Raw genomic sequence first — 20,942 nt, 5'->3', positions numbered from 1 at the left:
TTTATGTTGTTTAGAAGGTTTGGGAAGTTTTCTCCAACAGTTTCTTTTAATACTCTTCCTAGACCTTTACCCTTCTCTTCCCCTTCTGGAACACCAATCATTCTTATATTTGTGTGTTTATGTTATCTGTCATATCCCTGAGATCCATTTCAATTTTTTCCCCATTTTTTTCATTTGTTCTTTCACTTTCTGTCCTGTCCTCTTCAAACTCGCCGATTTGCTGCTCTGCTTACTCTAATCTAGTACTGGACCAGAATCTTTTCAATTTGGTTGACAGTTTCTTTTCCGTAAGATCGTCTATTTTTTTATTTACTCTTGCAAATTCTTCTTTATGTTCTTCTAGGGCCTTCTTCATGTCCTTTATATCCTGTACCATGATCTCGTTGTTTGTCATTAGTCTTTGATTAAATTGCTCCAAGTACTGTGTCTCCTCTGATCTTTTGATTTGGGTGTTTGGGTTTGGGTTATCCATATCTGCTGGTTTCTTCATATGCTTAAAATTTTATGTTGTTTTTGGCCTCTTGGCATTTGCTTATCTTGATATGGTTCTTTTAGGATATGCAGGCTTATTTGACCAATTATCTTAATTTGTCAGAGCTACAGCTTGGTGGAGTACACTTTCTCTGACTTAACCCGTAAGTGGCGTCCATGAGCCACCTATTCCCCTCAAGCCCGTTCTCCTCAACTTTGTCTTTGTGGTGAGTGGGGGTCTGAATCTTGCAGAGGTCCAATTTGTGCACCAAATTTCCATGTGTATTTGGTGCTGCCCGCCCTGAATGAATGGGGGGAGGTCCGAGCACTTAGGAAGGGAGGGTGGCTTTAATAATCCAATATCCCAGGTGTTCCTGGAGACTTAACGCTGTTGGAGTCCAGACTTTCAGTTCAGTCTCCCCACAGTCTGTCTCTGCCACAGACCCAGAAGTCCCTGGTAGTGTTATATGGTCCCTGGGACTGCCATGCAAGTCCGTCTTCCAAGCCTTGCCCTCCTAGGGCCTCCGCTAAGGGAACACTGCACTACGTCACATGTGAGCACGGTCCGCAAGGGAAACTCTGGGCCACTGCGTCACTCAGGAGCTTTCCTAGCCCGCTGAAAAGACAGCTCTGTGGGACGTGGTAATTTCCCCCCTTTTCACAGACCTCCACCTTCCTAGCTCCTGGGCATTTAGCTGCAGGTGTGCGAAAGGCTGTCTCTCACACCAGATGCTGGGGCATGTGTGCAGTTTGTGGGAAGCACTCCAGCGGTGCTGGGCTATGCGGCTTAGCTCTGGGCTGCAGCGCCCTGCAGGGTCATTCCCAGCCAGCTGAAAAGATGACTTTCTGGGGTGTGGTAATTTCCCCCTTTTCGTGGACCTACACCTTCCTTGCTCAGGGACAGTTAGCTGCCAGTGTGCAAGAGGCTATCACCTACGCCAGCTACTGAGGTGTGTGTGCAGGTTGTGGAAAGCCCTTCCTGCTGTGCTGGACTGCATAGTTCTTGCTTCTGGATCCACAGCTACTTTTGGGTTTTTTAACTAATCTGTCTCCAAACACCATCCCCCGGTTTCTCTTGGCCATGGTGGCTGCCAATACTCCGGCAAGCTCACTCACTCATTTCAGAATGCAGATTCTCAGTTTCACCGAAAGCATGGTCCCTGTGGATTTAGCAGGCCTTGTCCAGCCAGTGCGTCACTGGAAATGGTCTTCTGGAGCACTTTCTGTCTTCTACCTAGTGTTTCTCACAGAGACATTTTTTTGCCCTGTCTCTCCTACTCCGCCATCCTAAAACCCCCCGCCAGTAAGTTTTAAAATCATATGTACTTTGAGAGATGGGTAAAAGCTTATTCTGTTATTATCCCAATGTTTCTGATCTCATTTTGCTCTTTAATTTATAAGCTCATAATTCTGACCCATTTATATTTGGAGTTTAATGTCTTAGAATATTGTCCCTATGCTTCATCTTTTATCTTCTGATATTATATTTAGTTTGAAAGTTCACACAATTCCTGATAATAAACCTCATCTTGGTCTTCTCTGTTTGCATCAATAGTTAATATTTATCAAGTGCTTCCTCTGTACAAATGTTGTGACTTCATCTTTGCCTACAGTTAAATCAGAGAGAAAAACTTTGGAAACTAAGCTTCATTCAGTAAAGAGAAACATAATCAGGGAAAAGGAACAGTTTTCCTGGGGAAATTTTTTAAAAGCTGCTTTTTCATACTTTGGATCCTTGAAGTTCTTTTTAAAAATACTTTGTAATTGATAGCACTGTGTTTTATTTAGTTACATGTACTGATTGCTCATTTAACTTATATTTATGTTCTGACTGTACTGACCTTTCATTGTAGGGTAAAGATTATTATATTTTAGTGGGGGAAAGCAGCAATTTTAAGCAGATTTGTTAATCTGTGAGTAAATTTATATGCATGTATGTACATATCATTGTTAGAAAAGATTTTCAGATAGCACAAAAGAGTGTAAAATCAAAAGGCCTTGCTCACTATTACTTCATTCATACTACCACCTGGAAGTGTAACCATTGTTAGCAGTAGTAATTTGTTTAACTGCATTTATCTCTAATGCCTGATTATTTAATAAATAGGTCTTTCAGCATATGAAGGCTGTTTATTTAGAACTACATAGTATGATTCATGTTGTGGTTCAGTCATTTTGTTTGAGATGTGATTTTTTCTGTGTATACATGTAAATTATTTTATTATGTGCTTTTCTTTAGGGTCCCAAACTTCGGAGCAAGAACTCTTTCTAGACACCAAGATATTTGAAAAAGGTTTGTAATTGTAAATACATTTTGGGTTTTAGAAATACTACCCTCTGTTAGTAATAGTAACCCATATAGTAGACTCTTGGCATCCTTGGATTTGATTTTTGTAAAAGGCATCAAATGCCTACGGTGAGTGCTAATTTGTAATGAGAATAGTAAAAGACACCCCAGATATTGGTTTTAAAGATTAAGTGAGATAATGCTTTGAAATGTCAAGCAAATAAAGTGCCTTACAAATCAGAATCCAGTTCTTTGAGCTGCTGAACAAGTTACTTTGTGCTCTAGTATACCTAGGTAATTGTCCCGCACCCATATTTCAGATTTGGTATTCCGGAATTCAGAAAGGTTTCTGAGCATTTCGAGAGTATGTCTTATTTGGGAAGCTTATTTATTTTCTATAAATTTCAGACCAAGGAAGTACATACAGTGGTGATCTTGAATCAGAGGCAGTATCTACTCCACATAGCTGGGAAGAAGAACTGAATCATTATGCCTTGAAGTCAAATGCTGTGCAAGAGGCTGATTCAGAATTGAAACAGTTCTCAAAAGGGGAAACTGAACAGGATCTAGAGGCAGATTTTCCATCAGGTTTGTGCAATGTAATCATTCTAACCAAACTCCTTTATTTTAGAAGACTGGCACAACTGTCAAATGACGTTAAGGAGTTATACTGTGTTGGAGATAATAATCTAGGGCACGAATGGTACCTGCTTTGAGGTCTTAATTTGTACCATGTTGTTCTTACAATTGATTAATTTGTTTTTCAAAACTTTTTTTACCTTTCCCACAGTAATCAAGGTTTTCTTGATTCTTAATGTAGTTATCATTTAAATGATACATCCTTATTTTATACATTGTTATTTCAACACAAACAAAATAATGAATATAGTAATAATTACTTGATATCCTCACATTGTGCTTTCTGCTGATTATTATAGAATCCTTTGACCCACTTAATAAAGGTCATGGAATCCAGGCACGTTCCCGAACAAGACGACGACACAGAGATGGCTTCCCCCAGCCCAGACGAAGAGTAAGCAACAGCTTAATCTTTCTAGAGTTTCCTTTCCTTCATTCTGATAGTGTTTCTTAGTTCCTGCTATTTTCAAAACAGCTAGAGTCAGGGAGTTCTGTACATTATTTTGCGATTTTGTATTTTTACATTTTAGATTTTGTCTCTTGAAGGCAGGAATCATGTCTTACTTTACATTTCTTCTAGCAGGGACTTGTTCTTTTGTTTCTGCATTTGAAGTTGTAGGTGTTTTCTTGCGTGTTGTTGTTGTTGTTGTTTAATTTAAAAAGCTTTTTACAACCCTTTTTCATAGACTTTTAAAAATAGATTTTGTAATAGACTTTTTTTTTAAGTCTCTAAGTTTAGCTTCTTTTCCATGTTATAAAAATGATGTTCACTATTTTATATAGTAACAATATAATAATGAATTTAACATGGACTATTTTTCATGTTGAGAAGGCTTTCTTATACCAAAGATAAAAGATTAGTAGTCTTAAAAAAAATAGCTCTATTGAGATATAATTACATTTAAAAGTTCATGGTTTAAGTGTGCAATTTGATAGGCTTTGACAAATGTATACAGTAGGTAACCACTACTACCGTCATGATATTGAACACTTCCATTGTTCCATTGTTCCAGAAAATTCCCTTGTGACCTTTTGCAGCCAGTCTTTATCTCTGGCTTCTATCAACCACTGATCTTTGCCTTTCGTAAAATTTTATATACATAGAACCATATAGTATGTAGTCTTCTGTGTCTGGCTTCTTTCACTTAGCATAATGTTTTTGAGACTCATGTATTAGTAGCTCATTGCTTTTCATTTCTGAGTAGTGTTTCATTGTGTGGACAATCTACAGTTTAACTGTTGAACAGTTCGTGGAAATTTGGGTTCTTTCTAGGTTGGGACTGTTTGTGATAACTCTGCGATTCAGCATGCTAGTATACAAATCTTTGTGTGAACATATGTTTTTATTTCTCATGAGAAGAATATCTAGGAGTGGGATTCCTAGGTTTCATATTATGTTTATTTTTAATGTTATAAGATACTGCCAAACTGTTTTCCAAAGTGGGTGTACCATTTTCCATCCCTACCAACAATGTGTGAGTAATCCCATCTGCTCCATGACTTTGCTAACAATTGGTATTGTCAGTTTTTTATTTTAGCCATTTTAGTGGCTACATTATGGAATCTCAATGTAGCTTTAATTTGTATTTCTCTGATGACTAATGATGTTGAGCCTCTTTTTATATGCATATTTGCCAGCCATGTATCTTCTTTGGTAAAGTGTTTATTCAAATCCTTTGCACATTGCACATTATTGTTATATATATATTTTTTAGAAAAGTTGTGGGGTTACAGAACAATCATGCATAAAATACAGGATTCCCATATACCACCCTATTATTAATACCTGGCATTGGCATGGTACACTTGTTACAATGGATAAAAGTACATTTTTATTATTGTACTATTATCTGTAGTCCATGGTTTAACTTAGGGCTCACTGTGTTGTGCAGTTCCAGGGATTTTCTTTTTTTTTTAATTTTCGTTCCATTACCATATGTACAACCTAATATTTTCCTTTTTAACCACATTCAGATTATTTCTGTCGTTTCAAATAGGAACTCAGTGCATTTTAAGCCTTAATTCCCTGTTCCCTATCCCCACCCTGTCCCCTGGTAACTTATATTCTAGATTGTGATTCTGTGAGTTTGCTTAATCTAATTATTTCATATCAGAGAGGTCATACAATATTTGTTCTTTTGTCTGGCTTACGTTACACTAGTGTCTTCAAGGTTCATCCATGTCATTACATGTTTCAGAATTTTACTCCTTTTATGGCTGAATAATATTCACTTGTGTGTATATATCACATTTTGTTTATCCATTCATCAGTTGATGGATCCTTGGGTAGCCTCCATCTTTTAGCAATTGTATTGAATGCCACTGTGCACAAGGGTGTGCAAGTATCTGTTCAAGTCCCTGCTTTCAATTCTTTTGAGTATATACCTAGAAGTGGAAATGCCAGGTCATACAGAAAGCCTGTGCTTAACTTACTGAGGAACCACTCAACTGTCCTCCACATCAGCTGAACCATTTTGCTTTCCCACCAACAATGAATGAGTGTGTCTCTTTCTCCATATTCTTCCCAAGACTTTTAATTTCCGTTTTTTTTAAAGTAGTCATTTTAGTGGGTGTGAAATGGCATCTCATTGTGGTTTTTTTTTGCATTACCCTTTTGGCTAGTGATGTTGAGTATCTTTTCATTTGCTTTTTTGGCCATTTGTTTATCTTCTTTGGAGATAAAAAGTCTATTTTACCTAACATTAGTTTAGCTACCACAGCTTTCTTTTGGTTACTAGTTTCATATATTTTTTTTCATCCTTTCACTTTCAGCCTACTTAGGTCTTTGAATTTGAGGTGAATCTCTTGCAGACAGCATATAGTTGTATCATTTTTTTTTTACCCATTCTGCCAATTTCTACCTTTTGACTGCAGGGTTTAATCTATTTACATTTAAAGTAACCACTGATAATATAGAACTTTCTTCTGCCATTTTGCTGTGTAAATCTTTGTAAGTCTTACACCTTTTTTGTCTCTCAGTACTTCTTATAATAAAGTATTTATTTTATTTTTTATGTTGTACCATACTGAGTGCCTTCTTATTTCCACCTGGATGTATTTTTCATGTATTTTCCTTGGGGTTGTGATGGGGTTAAAATTTAACTTCTACATATATAACAGTCATATTTGGTTGGATTCCAACTTGACTTCAGTAGCATTTACATACACTTCTCCTATACTCCTCTGTCCCCCCACCTTTTTTTTGGTAGTTGTTACTAATTATATCATTTCTTTTTTATGCATTTGCATTTTAGCACCTGTATGAAGAAGTGGAGTTACATACCAAAAACTACCATACAATACTACTGGCATTTATAATCATCCAAACGGTTACCTTTACTAGAGGTTTTTATTTCATGATGCTGCTTTGATCACCTGTCTTGTGTATTTTCCTTTCAATCAGAAGAACTCCCTTTAGCATTGCTTGTAGGGAAGGCACAGGTCTAGTGGTGATAAATTCCCTCAGCTTTTGTTTTTCTGGGAATGTCTTATTCTCACCTTCATTTTTTTTTTTTTTTAATTTTATTGAGATTGTTCACATACCTTATAATCATCCAATGATCCAAAGTATACAATCAGTTGCCCACAGTACCATCATACAGCTGTGCCTCCATCACCACAATTAATTTTTTTTTCAATTTTAGAACATTTTCATTTCTCCAGAAGAGAAGTAAAGACAAAAAAGAAAACAAATCCTCCCATACACCTAACCACCGACCCCTCCATTGTTGAATCATAGTATTGGTATAGTACATTTGTTCCTGTTGATGAATGTTAAATACTACTAACTGTGGTACATAGTTTGCAATAGGTATATTTTTCCCTGTATACTCCTCTATTATTAACTTCTAGTTATAGTGTCATACATTTGTTCTAGTTCATAAAAGAGATTTCTAATATTTGTAAAGTGTAATCACAGACATTTCCCACAAGATTCATCGTTTTATACATTCCCATATTTTAACCTCCAACTTTCCTTTTGGTGACATACCTGACTCTTAAGCTTCCCCTTTCTGCCGCATTCACACACCATTCAGCACTGTTAGTTATTCTCACAGTAACGTGCTACCATTACCTCTGTCCAGTTCCAAACACTTAAGTTCAACCTAGTTAAACATTCTGCTCATAATAAGCAACCGCTCCCCATTCTTTAGCCTCATTCTGTATCCTGGTAACTTATATTTTATGTCTATGAGTTTACATATTATAATTAGTTCCTATCAGTGAGACCATACAACATTTGTTCTTATGTATCTGACTTATTTCACTCAATATAGTGCCCTCAAGTTTTCATCATCAACCCATTTTTTTGTTTTGTTTTGTTTTTTTTGATAGTTTTGTTCACACACCATACATTCCGTCCTAAGTAAACAGTCGATGGTTCCCTGTATAATCATGTATTTATGCATTCACCACCATCACCACTATCTATATGAGGACATCTCCATTTCTTCCACAAAGAAGGAGGAAGAGTCAAAGAAGACAGAGAGAGACAAAACAAAAAGTAAAAAATGACAGCTAAAAAGCAACAAAAGGAAAGACGGAATTGAACTACAGTACAATAAAAGAGTCAGACAGCATCACATACCCCTCCTTTATGTCCCCCTCTTATAGGCATTTCGCTTTGGTATATTGCCTTTGTTACATTAAAGGGAGCATAATACCATGTTTCTGTTGACTATAGTTTCTAATTTGCATTGATTGTATTTTTTTCCCCAATACCACCCCATTTTTAACACCTTACAAGGTTGACATTCGTTTTCTCTCATGTAAAAACATACTTGTACATTATATCACGATTATTGAGCACTCTAGGTTTCACTGAGTTATACAGTCCCAGTCTTTATCTTTCCTCTTTCTTTCTGGTGTCCCACATGCTCCTAACCCTCTTTCAAACATATTCACAGTCATTTTTGTTCAGTGTACTTATGTTGTTGTGCTACCATCACCCAACATTGTGTTCCAAACCTCTCACTCTGTCTTTTCCTATCTGTAGTGCTCCCTTTAGTATTTCTTGTAGAGCAGGTGTCTTGTTCACAAACTCTCATTGTCTGTTTTTCAGAGAATATTTTAAACTCTCCCTCATTTTTGAAGGACAGTTTTGCCAGATATAGGATTCTTGGTTGACAGTTTTTCTCTTTCAGTATCTTAAATATATCACGCCACTTCCTTCTTGCCTCCATGGTTTCTACTGAGAAATCTGCGCATAGTCTCATGAAGGTTCCCTTGTATGTGATGGATCGCTTTTCTCTTGCTGCTTTCAGTATTCTCTCTTTGTCTTTGATGTTTGATAGTCTGATTATTTAGTGACTTGGCGTAGGTCTATTCAGATCTATTCTGTTTGAGGTACACTGCACTTCTGGATCTGTAATTTTATGCCTTTCATAAGAGATTGGAAATTTTCATTGATTATTTCCTCTGCTATTGCTTTTGCCCCTTTTCCCTTCTCCTTCTGAGACATCCGTGACACGTACATTCATGCGCTTCATGTTGTCATTCAGTTCCCTGAGATGTTGCTCATATTTTTCCATTCTTTTCCCTATCTGTTCTTTTTTGTGTAGGCTTTCAGGTTTCTTGTTCTCCAGTTCCTGAGTGTTTTCTTCTGCCTCTTGAGATCTGCTGTTGTATGTCTCCATTGTGTTTTTCATCTCTTGTGTTCTGCTTTTCATTTCCATAGAGTCTACCAGTTGTTTTTTCAAGCTTCCGATTTCTACCTTATGTTTGTCCAGTATTTCTTTATATCCTTCATCTCTTTTGCCATGTCTTCCCTGAACTCATTGATTTGGTTTTTGAATTGATTTTGCATATTTCTTTGAAAGCCTTTAATTGATTGTTTCATTAAAGTGAAACAGTATCTCAACTGTATCTTAATTGAGGTATAAGTTTGTTCCTTTGACTGGGCCATATCTTCATTTTTTCCTGGCGTAATTTGTAGTTTTCGGTTGTCCAGGCATCTGATTTCCTTGGTTACCCCAATCAGATTTTCCCAGACCATACGGATTCAGGTCTCAGAATGGGGTTATATTCAGTTTCGAGTTTCCCTGAGGGAAATCTTTGAAGAATGACAGGCTTTCCTGTGATGTCTCTAGCTGTTGCTCTTTTCCCAACCTGCCCAGCAGATGGCACCTATCAGCCTGTCACTCCTGACTGGTGTAAGGAGGTGTGGCCCCTTTAGTTTCTGTTTTGGCTGTTTTTCCCCAGGCTCTGGGGTCTGAGTTCTGAAGGGAAGACCAGCATTAGAGCTGGGCCCCACCTCCTTCCTGTTAGGGAAGGTATACCCCCTAGGGAGTTATCTTCTGCATTTGCATTGCTCCTTTGTCTCTCTGACTTTGTTATCTCCACCCTGTCTGGGTCAGAGTACTGCAAACTGAAAATGGTTGAGGCTCTCTCCACTTAGCTACTCAGAATGAGCGCAAGGAAAAGGGAAAGAAAGCCCCTTTTCAGAGCCAGTCCACGGCCCCCTGGTTTCGCCCATTGGTCAGAGAGCCCCTGGTCTTTCTGTCTCTTTAAGGTCAGTCATCTCTAAAAGCCTCTGTCTGCTTGTTCGGGGTTTTTCTGTGGTTCTAGCTTGTATTCAGCAGTCCACATTTGTTATTTAAAACCCCAGTTGGAGCTGGGCTGAGCTATATTCACTCACTCTGGGATTGCTGCTTTTTCCCACAGTGAGGTTTGGCAGCAAAGCCTGCCGTGGGGAGAGGGGTCTTCCCGCACAGTTCCACAGTTTTTACTTAACAGATTTTATGCTGCAGTCTTAGCCATTCCACCCAGTCCAGGTTGGTGTACGAGGTATGGACAGTTACAATTGTCCCCCTGCAGTTGTTCCAGACTATTTACTCGTTGTTCCTGGTTGTTTATCAGTTGCTCCAGGGGACTAACTAAATTCCACTTCTCTCTATGTCGCCATCTTGCTCCCCCCTCCTTCATTTTTGAAAGAAAAGTCTTGCTGGTTGTAAAATTCTTGGTTGACACTTGTTTTCTTTCAGCCTACTGCCTTCTTGCCTTCATGGTTTTTGATGAAAAATCGTCACTCAATCTATTTGGGTTGTATGTAACATGTTGCTTTTCTTTTGAAGCTTTCAGAACTCTCTCCATGTCCTTTTCATTTGACAGTTTGATCAGTATGTGATGGGGTGTATATTTCTTCATGTTTATCCTGTTTGGTGTTCCCTGGGCACATTCATGTCTTTTGCTAAGATTGGGACTTTCTCTATCATCATTTCTTTGAATATTCCTTCTGCCCCTTTCTCCCTCTCTTCTCCTGGGACTCCCATAATGCATATATTGCTGTGCCTGATGGTGTATCTGAGTTCTCTTAGGCTGTTTTCACTTTTTATAATTCTTTTTTCCGGTTGTTCCTAAGCCTGACTCATTTCAATTGCCTTTTCTTCGAGTTTGCTGATTCTTCTGCCAGCTCCAGTCTGCTATTGAAGACCTCTTGGGAATTTTTCATTTCAGTTGTTGTAGTCTTCAACTCCAGGAGTTCTGTTTGGTTCCTTTTTTTTTTTTTTAAATAAATGTAATTTATTGAAATACATTCACATACCATATAGTCATCCAAAGTGTACAACATTTGTTCAGAGTTTCATCATATAGTTGTGCATTCAATACCACAATCAATTTTTGAACATTTTCATTACTCCAAAAAATAAAAATGAAAATTAAGAATAAAAATAAAAGTAAAAGAGAACATTCAGAACATCCAATACCCCTCCTCCTCCATTAATTTGTTTTTAATTAAATTTTATTTTTTTAACTGCAATATATTCACATACAGTCATCCAAAGTATAAAACAGTTGACAGTGTCGTCATATAGTTGTGCATTCATCCCCACAATCAATTTTTGAAAATTTTCATTATTCCAAAAAATAAAAATAAGAGTAAAAGAACACCCAAATGTCCCATAACCCCCTCCTCCATATTATTAATTTACTTTTTTTCCTCATTTTTCTACTCGTTTGTCCATACATTGAGTAAAGGGAGTATGAGCCATAAGGTTTTCACAATCACGCGGTGACTCCATTTAAGCTGTATAGTTAAATGATCACCTTCAAGAATCGAGGATACTGGATTACAGTTCAACAGTTTCAGATATTTCCTTCTAACTATTCTAATAAACTAAAAACTAAACAGGGATATCTATACAACAGATAAGAGTTACCTCCATAATAACCTCTCGACTCCATTTGAAATCTCTCAGCCACTGAAACTTTATTTTGTTTCAGTTCCCTTCCCCCTTTTGGTCCAGAAGGCTTTCTCAATAACATGATGCAAGGTCCAGGCTCATTCTCGGGAGTCACGTTCAACATTGCTAGGGAGATTTATACCCCTGGGAATCAAGTCCCACATAGCAGGGAAGGCAGTGAGTTTAACTGCTGATTTGGCTTAGAGAAAGAGGCCCTCTGGAGGAGACTCTTAGGCACAATTATGAGTGGGCTTAGCCTCTCCATTGCAGTAACAAGTTTCACAAGGGCAAGCCCTGAGACTGAGGGCTTGGGCCACGAAGCTGCTGGTCCCCAATGCTTGCAAGAATATCAGAAATACCCCAGCTGGGTCAGTTCAGTATTTCCACATTTTTCCACATTCCCTCAAGAGGACTTTGCAAACACTTTTTCCTTTCTGCCCAAATTACTCTGGGTTGTATCGGGGCTTCATACTAACCTGTGCAAACAACAAGTCTCACTCCCCAGTCAAGGCTCCATGCAATCATGGCATTTGAGTAAACTGACCATACAAGTTAAGTTATATAGTATGCTACAAAAAATTTAGATTCTGCACCATATAACCATCTCTTCCTTTGGTCCCACACAGAAGCCAAAGTTTTAATACACAGTTAGTATCATCCTATACCCTTTAGTCAGATCTACCCCAACCTCAGCCGAGTCCATTTTGTTTGTATCTCCAATTGAAGTCTGATTTCCATTTCAGCCTCTTTAACAGTTGATTCCTGGGGAAATACCGATACTTACGGCTGCCAAACTCTGGCTCTGAGTCCCAGGTACTACACAGACACCCGAAACTCCAGGGACTGACTATGTCATACACAAACAGCTTAGAATCTCAAAATTTAGAAATAACTATTATAACTCAAGAATAAATTAACTTCTGTAAGAGCTTACAATCTGGGAACCTTTACATAAGCCTTCCCCTCATAATCCATACTTCCAGATTCAATTCTCAGAGTTTACACATTATTAGTAGTCCATATTAGTGAGGAACTATAACATTTATCTTTTCATTTCTGGCTTATTTCATTCAACCTACTGTCCACATGGTCTGTTCACTTTGCTGCATACCTCACAACTTCATTCCTTCTTGCTGCTCCCTTATACAAAAACATTCTTGTATTTGTATATATAATCACACTCATTGACCACTCTATGTTTCATTAAGTTATACAGTCCCAGTCTTTATCTTCTATCTTTCCTTCTGGTGTCATACAAACCCCTAACCTTCCTCTTTCAGCCATATTCACAGTCATCTTTTTTCAGTGTACTTATAATGTTGTACTACCATCACACAGTATTGTGCCATTTCAGGATCTACACAACCAATCCTCTAGAACATTCTGCACTCCTTCAACATCAAATGCCTGATCTCTACCCTCTGTCTCCTGATCTCTTCATTTCTACTGTCTTCCCCAGATCTCTCTTTCCTGTCTTTTTCTATCTGTCTGTAGCACTCCCTTTAGTATTTCCTGTAGAGGAGGTCTCCAGTTCACGAACTCTGTGTCTGTTTATCTGTAAATATTTTAAAGTCTCCCTCATTTTTGAAGGACAGTTTAGCTGGATATAGGATTCTCAGTTAGCAGTTTTTCTCTTTCAGTATCTTGAATATGTTATACCACTGCCTTCTAGCCTTCATGGTTTCTGCTGTAAGATCCGCACTTAGTTTTGTAGAGCTTCCCTTTTACGTGATGGATTGCTTTTCTCTTGCTGCTGTTACATTTGAAAATCTGATTAGTAAGTAGGTCTATTTGGATCAATTCTGTTTGGGGTACATTGTGCTTCTTGGACCTGTAATTTTATGTCTTTCATAACAGTTGGGAAATTTTCATTGATTATTTCCTCTATTATTCCATCTTCCGCTCTTTCCTTCCCTTCTTCTGGGACACCTATAACATGTATATTCGTGCACTTTATGTTATCCTTCAGTTCCCTGAGACCCTGCTAATATTTTTCCATTCTTTTCCCTATCCCTTTTTGTACAGGATTTCAGATGTCCTGTTCTCCATCTCACTGATCCTTTCTTCTGCCTCTCCAAGTCTGCTGTTATATGTCACCATTGTGTTTTTCATCTCTTCTGTTGTTCCTTTCATTCTTGTAAGTTCTGCCATTTATTTTTTCAAGCTTATAATTTCTTCCTTATGATCCCCCAGTGTCTTCTTTATATCCTTCATCTCTTATTGTTACATTCTCTCTCACCTCGTTGATTTGATTTAAAATGTTTGTTTGAACATCTGTAATTAGTTGTTTCAACTCCTGAATCTCAGTTGAAATGTTAGCTTCTTCCTTTGGCTGGGCCATATCTTCTCATTTCCTGGTGTGGCTCATGATTTTTTGTGCTGATGTCTCGGCATCTGATTTTCTTGATTGTTTTTTTCTGGAGGTTGTTTTCTGTGTTGTGTAAGGTTTTCTTGTTGGTTGACTTTGATCTCTATCTTTTTTTTTCCTCTCTCTGGCTAGCTGTCAGATTGGCTCTGCCCCCCAGTCTTCCCTCCAAAATCAGGTGTCCACCCTGGCCTGCACAGGGATGGGTGGTAAGCACTAGGCACCCCAACAGGTTCACTGTGTGTGGTAATGCAAATCTGCTGACTTCCAGTGGTGCTCTGTTTTCCACCAGCTAGCAAGAGCTGGGTTTCTTTTGGGGCCCTGCTTTAACAGTTGGGGCTTCCCTATTTCTTAACCAAGAGAGGGCTGGGTTTCCATACATGGCTCCTGTGTCCTGAGAAAGGGTCTGATGCCTCTTGCACGTTCTATGCTGTCCAGCAGATGGCACTGTTGGGTAACTTAATCATCCTCAGAGGCTGCCTTGCCTCTGAGCACAGGCTTTGTATCACCCAGCCGGGCTAAAACTGCAGGATTCCTATGCCCTCACTTTGCTGGCCAAAATCTGGGTTGATGTAGGTCTCCACTTGTGACATAGCACTCCCTCAGCCGATCCAGATCTCCAGCTGTCTCCAAGGCAAGAAAAGGGCCATCGGCTTCCGCTTCCCCAAAGGTTGGGAGAAGGGCTTTCAGACCCAGGGCTGGAAACGCATCTCTGTCCACGTTTTCTCAGTCTCTGTCCCTCACTGATCTGGGCCTTGAAATGTCCTGTCCTGTCCACCAGGTCTTCAAACAGTGAGGGTATTTTTCACTGCTCTGAGATTTTAAAATCTGTGTCCTTGGTGAGAGAAGTCCCGTCTGCTGATTCTGTACCTTTCCCACACAGAGACCGAGTGAGGGGGAGGGGAGATGACTGACTGGTCTGGAACAGAAAATTCCTCCCTGATATTTCTTCTTTCTTCAATTTGGCATTTTCAGGGTCTTTCTCCAGTCTATATCCTCCTCTAGAGTTTCAAACAATTCAGAATTGTCCTTTATTTCATTGAATCTCTGGAGAAAAGTTTTCAGTAGCTCTTTACATCGCCAGGTTGATGACGTCCCACCCCTGGTTCCTTTGTAGTGTTTCTCTTTACTAAGATTCTCATACAGTTCATTCGTTGTTTCCCTTGTATCCTTTAGTTCATTCTCTGTGTTTTCCTCCTTTTCTTTGAGCATATTGAAGATCATTTTAAAAAAGTATTTGTCTAGTATGTCCACAGCCTGGTCTTCATCCTTGGTGTTTTCTGGATTTTTATCTTCTTCCTTTGAGTGGGCCATTATTTCCCGTTTCTTTGTTTGTCTTCTACTCTTGTTGCACACTGTACATTTTAATATTTTAAAATGTTAACTCTGGGATATATTTCCTGAGATAACTGTTTCTCTTGATTTTGTACCTAGCTGCTGATATGACAGATTTTCTTGGGTCTCAGCCCTCCTAGCAGGAATGTCCACCCATGGCAAATGCCAAGTGCAGGGTCCTCCATGTCTTTTCTGGGTCTCTGTCTTGTCCTGGGCTTGTGCTTTCTAGTTGCTTTGGAGATCCCCTATTTACAGGAGTTTGAATGACCCCTCTACTCTGGGAGACATTCCTTCTCCCTCTTTTTTAAAGCAGGTAAGCCTTTGCCCCAGGACATCTCCTCAGTTGTTTCTTACACTGTTTCTGTTGTCTCAAGCTGATTTTGCCTGGACCATAAATTCTGGATGGGAGATAGGCCAGAGAGGAGTTTCCCAAGTCAGTGTTTCCCAGCTGTAAGAATGCCAGAGACCCCAAAAGGGTGGTAGAGGGACTGATTTCTGGAGCTTCCTACTCTGCCATCTTCCCAGCTGCCCTGGAGAGGGAATTAGGGAGGGACAAGGAAGATTGCCAAGAGTTTCTTCCATAGCTCTCCCAAATTTGCCATTTCTTGACCTGCCCAGCAAATGCAGCCCCTCACCTGTCCCCCATAGCTCTGAGGAAGGATAGCACCTTTAAGTTTCCTCCACTGCCTGTCTGGGGTGGGTTGGAGCAATGGCCACCTTCAGAGCAATCCAAAGTTGATAATAAACAGTGATCATTGATAAGCCCATGCCCATCCTTGATCTTGGGGAAGTTGCATTTTATAAATTTTTTTAAATTTTTTTTGTTTTTATACTCCCAGTTTATTTTGGAAACAACCTTTTCTGATATATATCCAAATGTATTTGAAATTGTAGTTACCTCAAAGTACACAGAAATTATCTATATTCTCCTATAAATGAAACAGTGATAAAAGAACACTTAACATGTTATTTAAGGACTTCAACATAAGAGAATTCTCTTTTTCCAGCCTTGTCAACTATTTTTTCCCATCTAAACCAATATGTAAATTTGACATTTGGGTTATATGTGCATGTAAAACAGACACATTTGTCTTTGAAATGCGTTGATTTATTTTCAAGATTTTAAGTGTCTATTCGAGAGAAATATTGATTTGTCGGGGTTTTTTTGTAATGTCTTTGTCTGGTTTTTGTATCAAGATAATGATTATATCATGAAATGAGATAGGATTTTTCTCCTCGTCTATTTTGCGAAATAGAATTTATGTCATTTCAGTGGTGAAGCCATCTGGGTCTGGAGTTTTTGTGCAGGGAGTTTTTAAACTAGGAATTTAATTTCTTTAGCAGATATATGGTTACTCAGGTTATCTGTTTTCTTCTAGAGTAAGTTTGGTTAGTTTATGTCTTTAAGGAAATTTGTCGGTTTCACCTAAGTTGTCTAATTTATTGATAGAACAATGTTCACAATATTCTTTTATTCTTTTAAAGTCTGTAGTATCAGGTATTGATAATTTGTGTCTTGTTTCCTGATCATTTTAACTAGGGATTTATCAATTTTCTTAATCTTTTAAAAAGATTTATATTTATTTTTATCTTGATTTTATTGATTTTTGCTCTTATTTTTATGTCCTTCATTTACCATACTTTGAGTTTTAATTTGCCCTTAATTTGCCATTAAAATGGAAGCTTATTGATTTTAGATGCTTTTTTTCATTTCTTGTAGAAGAATTTTCATGCTATGTATGTCCCTTTATACACTATTTTAGTTCCATCTCAGAAATTTTTATATGTTGTGTTTTCATTTTCATGTAAGTTCAAAACATTGTATTTTATTTGTGGTTTCTTGTTTGACCTATGCATATTTAGAAGTCTTTTTAGCTTCCAATTTTGGTGCATTTTCCTGATACCTTCCTGTTACTGATTTCTAGTTTAATTCCATTATCATTGGACAGTTTATTGAGGCTTGTTTTATAGCCCAGAATAGGGTATGTTCATGCATTCCTTTAAATAGACCTGAGTAGTCATACCTCATTGAGTGAATCTAATATCTGGAACATAATAAATACCTAAATTTTAGTAATCATTTCAATGTAATCTTCTCTATTTAAGCTTTCTCGTTCTTTACCCTAACGGTTTGGATTAATCTCTAAAGCTCTAAGAACTCTGAATCTTTAGGATCTGAAACTGAATTTCATATTCTGTAAACTTATGCCCTTTCCAGTCTTGAGAACCCTGATTGTTCAAGATTCAAAGTTATATTTTATATTCTGTAAGTTTTTGAAATTCTTACAGGGACGGAAGAAGTCTGTAGTGTCTGTGGAGCCCAGAAGTCTTATTCAAGGAGCCTTTCAAGGGTGCTCAGTGTCTGGGATGACACTGAAATACATGTATGGGGTAAATGCCTGGAAGAACTGGGTTCAGTGGAAAAATGCTAAGGAAGAACAAGGAGAACTGAAATGTGGAGGTAAACACACAGCATGAATCTGTGTCTTGATTTGGTATGGTAGTGGGGTGGAGAGAAATATATAGGGTTATAAATCTACTCAAAAGGGATCAATCCTAGGTCAGAATTCTCATGAAATTTTGGTTTGTGTTTAATTTTTTTCCATCTCTATTTTAAATTGTCATTTATTTTTCCTCACCTTGTCAGGAGTTGAACATGCCTCCTCTAGCCCATGTTCTGACTCCTTAGGAAGTACTCAAGACCATGCACATTCTCAAGAATCCTCAGAGTCAGGCTGTAAAGGTAAAACTTATTTCTCTCCATATTGTCTGAATTATTTGTAATACCACTGTCAATTTAAATTTGTAAATCTGATGTTTAGAATTATTTAGAAGTTGAAGACTTAAAGTTAGAGAAATTAATATCCTAACTCCAATTTTAAAGATCTTGTTATAAAGGTAAGGCGTTGTCTTCTGATTTTGAGTTTATTATGTAAATATAAGGAATTTTGTTCCATTTTATAACACTGTACAAGCAACGCATGATATGTCTTCTTGGGCCCTATGTCTGTAAAGTAACTCACGGATTCTAGAGTGAGACTTTTTTTTTTTTTTTTAGGAAAATTACCTGGGAAAGACTTGCTGCTTCTGTAGGAATTTTTCCTAATAGTATGAGCTATGTAACTGACCGTGTTTCTGGGTTTCATTTTGGCTGCTAGGAAATTTGGAACCAAATAAACAGTTCAATTAAAGTAACAGTGTATAACTTGAGCGTCCACGTTAACTCTTTTTTCACTCATTTTGACATCATATTCTAAATTTTTGCTTTCAGTTTATATTTTCTTTTTTATTATATGTGTTGTATATAAGCCACTTATAAATTATTTGTGAAATGAGATGGGTCAGGGATAGATGAGTATGTCCATGTAACTGGATTTTTTACCTCCTTTCCAATTATACAGTCTTTCTAACACCTGGGTGAGTGCATGCACTCTTGGCTTCACCTCAGTCTGCCCTGCTTGTGGTGGCGGTACATGTAACTGTCCTCAGTTGGGAACAGTTAGTCCCTGCTCTGGGCTGTGACTGACCTGTTGAGTTTATAAAGATCAAATGCAATCTCTCTGTTCCAGAATTATATAAATAAGTTCTTATTATGGGGGTTTATTTGGCCTTTAACCTACCATTTTTAGTCACAACACTCTGTTTTTAAAAAGAAAGGGGGGTAGTGAGACTAGAAGGGTAATATTGTATTAGACTACAGGCCCTAAATGTAATAGCCACAGAAGATGCCTACCGGCTTCTGTTGCTCATCCAGAAAATACTTACTGAATACTTGCTGTATACCAGGCATGGTGCTAGGTTCTGGTGTGAACTAGTCAAACATGGTCTTTGCCCTCGTGAGTCACCACTTGCCCTCTACAGAGCCAACTTAGGGAAATCTAGGTGTATTTTTGTAAATATGCAGTTTTCTCTAAATCCAGAAGAGTTGGATGACTAGAATGATGAGAAAAGGTGTTTTAATTCTAACCCCACAGTGTAGACCAACTTGCTGCAGTAGGAGCTCAACAAATCAAATTAGATAACTTCTCTTCTCAAAATTCAGTCTTTCACTGTTTTCAAAATCTTGATATATATAAGGCTTACCCTGATCTGTCTCCCCCGACCTTCTTGCTATTTTCTTTTACACCTAAGTTCCCAGAATTGTTTGACCTTTGTGGCCTAGCACATACAGGGGTGCTTGAAGATATTGTATGCCTTATACAAAAAGGCATTGTGAGTTCTTTAGAAGTGGATATACTATGTAGCATTTTCCAAATTTATCAAACCTCAATTTTCTCCAGCTCACACCTAAGACCAGTGTATTGTGGAATGTACTTCGGGAAATCTCGTGTCTTCTGACTGAAATTCTTTACCTAGCCACCTATTTAACTCTTCACCTTTCAAGGTCTAGCTTAAGTGTCATATCCTCCAGAATCTAATCTGACCCTTCCCAATGTATTAGATGTCCGTCATTTGCTTTCATAGAATCTTGTATTAAATAAAAGCAAAACACCTCTGTCATAGCACCTAATGCACACCATTGTCTTTCTTTCCCTAACTATAAAAGCCTTGAGATCAGGATTTGTCTTTAATCCATGTATCCACCAGGTCATACCATCTATAGGACACAGCAGTGTCCAGTGTTTATTCAGTGAATAAGCTAATGTTTCAGATGTTTTCTACTTTTCCACAGTACGCTCTATTAAACTGAAGGAAGATATTCTTTCCTGCACTTTTGCTGAATTGAGTTTGGGCTTATGCCAGTTTATCCAAGAAGTACGGAGACCAAATGGTGAAAAATATGATCCAGACAGTATCTTATACTTGTGCCTTGGAATTCAGCAGGTATCAAGTTAAATAATTATTATGAAATTGGTTGCATTTTTAATGATTCTGTAAATTAAGCTAAAAAATTGTTATATATATTGGTTATTTGATATTGCTACTGTACTCTCTTCTTACTGAACCACTTGATCATACAGCCTGTTGTAAGCTAAATTGAGTTTGTGAATACAAAAATGGAAATTGAGTATCGTGCATTTTATTGACAAAAAGTGTATAGAGCAGTTCACAAAAGAAGCAAGATGACTGTGTATGTATATATGTATAAAATCATGTAATTTATTTAAATTTTTAAATGCAAATTAAAACAATAGATATACCATTTTGATCTCTCACATTGGCAAAAAATTAAAGATTATAGCATTCATTGTTGATAAAACTTCTGCAAGAGATTCTCCTACATAGCTGGTGGTAATTAATGTATACTTTGTAGAAAGCTGTTTGGGCATGTATTTCTAGAATATATTTTTTAAATGTTCATACTCTTTCTCCAGTAATTTGGTTTGGGGGAATCTGTTCAAAGCTAATCTTATGAATTTAAACATCACTGCACAAAATTGCACATAACATCAATGCCCACCAAAGAGGCATTAATTCATGTATATATATATGTGTATATATAATGTTAATAGTTTTAGTTTTGCTTGGATTTTATGAGATCTGTACCTTACACATTTTTCTTATACATATTTTTGCAGCCTACTTTTCTCAATGGGGCCATCCCTCCAGGTCAATATAAAAAAAAAGGAAAAAGAAAAGAAAATGGCTCTGTAATATTGTGGAGTATGAATGTGTCAGTTTATTTGGCCTTTAACTCTTTTGGTTATTAAGGTTGTTTCTC

At 37.7% G+C, this 20,942-nt stretch overlaps 1 protein-coding gene across 5 annotated transcripts in view; it reads left to right on the top strand.

The window, feature by feature from the left end:
- The window catches only part of ZMYM4 (zinc finger MYM-type containing 4), a 230,189-nt gene that overhangs the window by 198,321 nt on the left and 10,926 nt on the right, over window positions 1-20,942 (top strand). For all 5 annotated transcript variants that reach the window (XM_037827754.1, XM_037827755.1, XM_037827756.1 and 2 more), the window contains 6 exons: window positions 2,711-2,764; window positions 3,167-3,346; window positions 3,697-3,791; window positions 17,570-17,741; window positions 17,928-18,023; window positions 19,953-20,104. In XM_037827754.1, the coding sequence (XP_037683682.1) occupies window positions 2,711-2,764; window positions 3,167-3,346; window positions 3,697-3,791; window positions 17,570-17,741; window positions 17,928-18,023; window positions 19,953-20,104 (749 nt within the window). The remainder of the gene's footprint in view (window positions 1-2,710; window positions 2,765-3,166; window positions 3,347-3,696; window positions 3,792-17,569; window positions 17,742-17,927; window positions 18,024-19,952; window positions 20,105-20,942) is intronic.

Source organism: Choloepus didactylus, chromosome 2, assembly GCF_015220235.1.
Source record: "Choloepus didactylus isolate mChoDid1 chromosome 2, mChoDid1.pri, whole genome shotgun sequence".
Lineage (NCBI taxonomy): Eukaryota > Metazoa > Chordata > Mammalia > Pilosa > Megalonychidae > Choloepus > Choloepus didactylus.
Note: the sequence above shows the minus strand (reverse complement) of the source record. Positions and strands in the feature narration are given on the sequence as shown.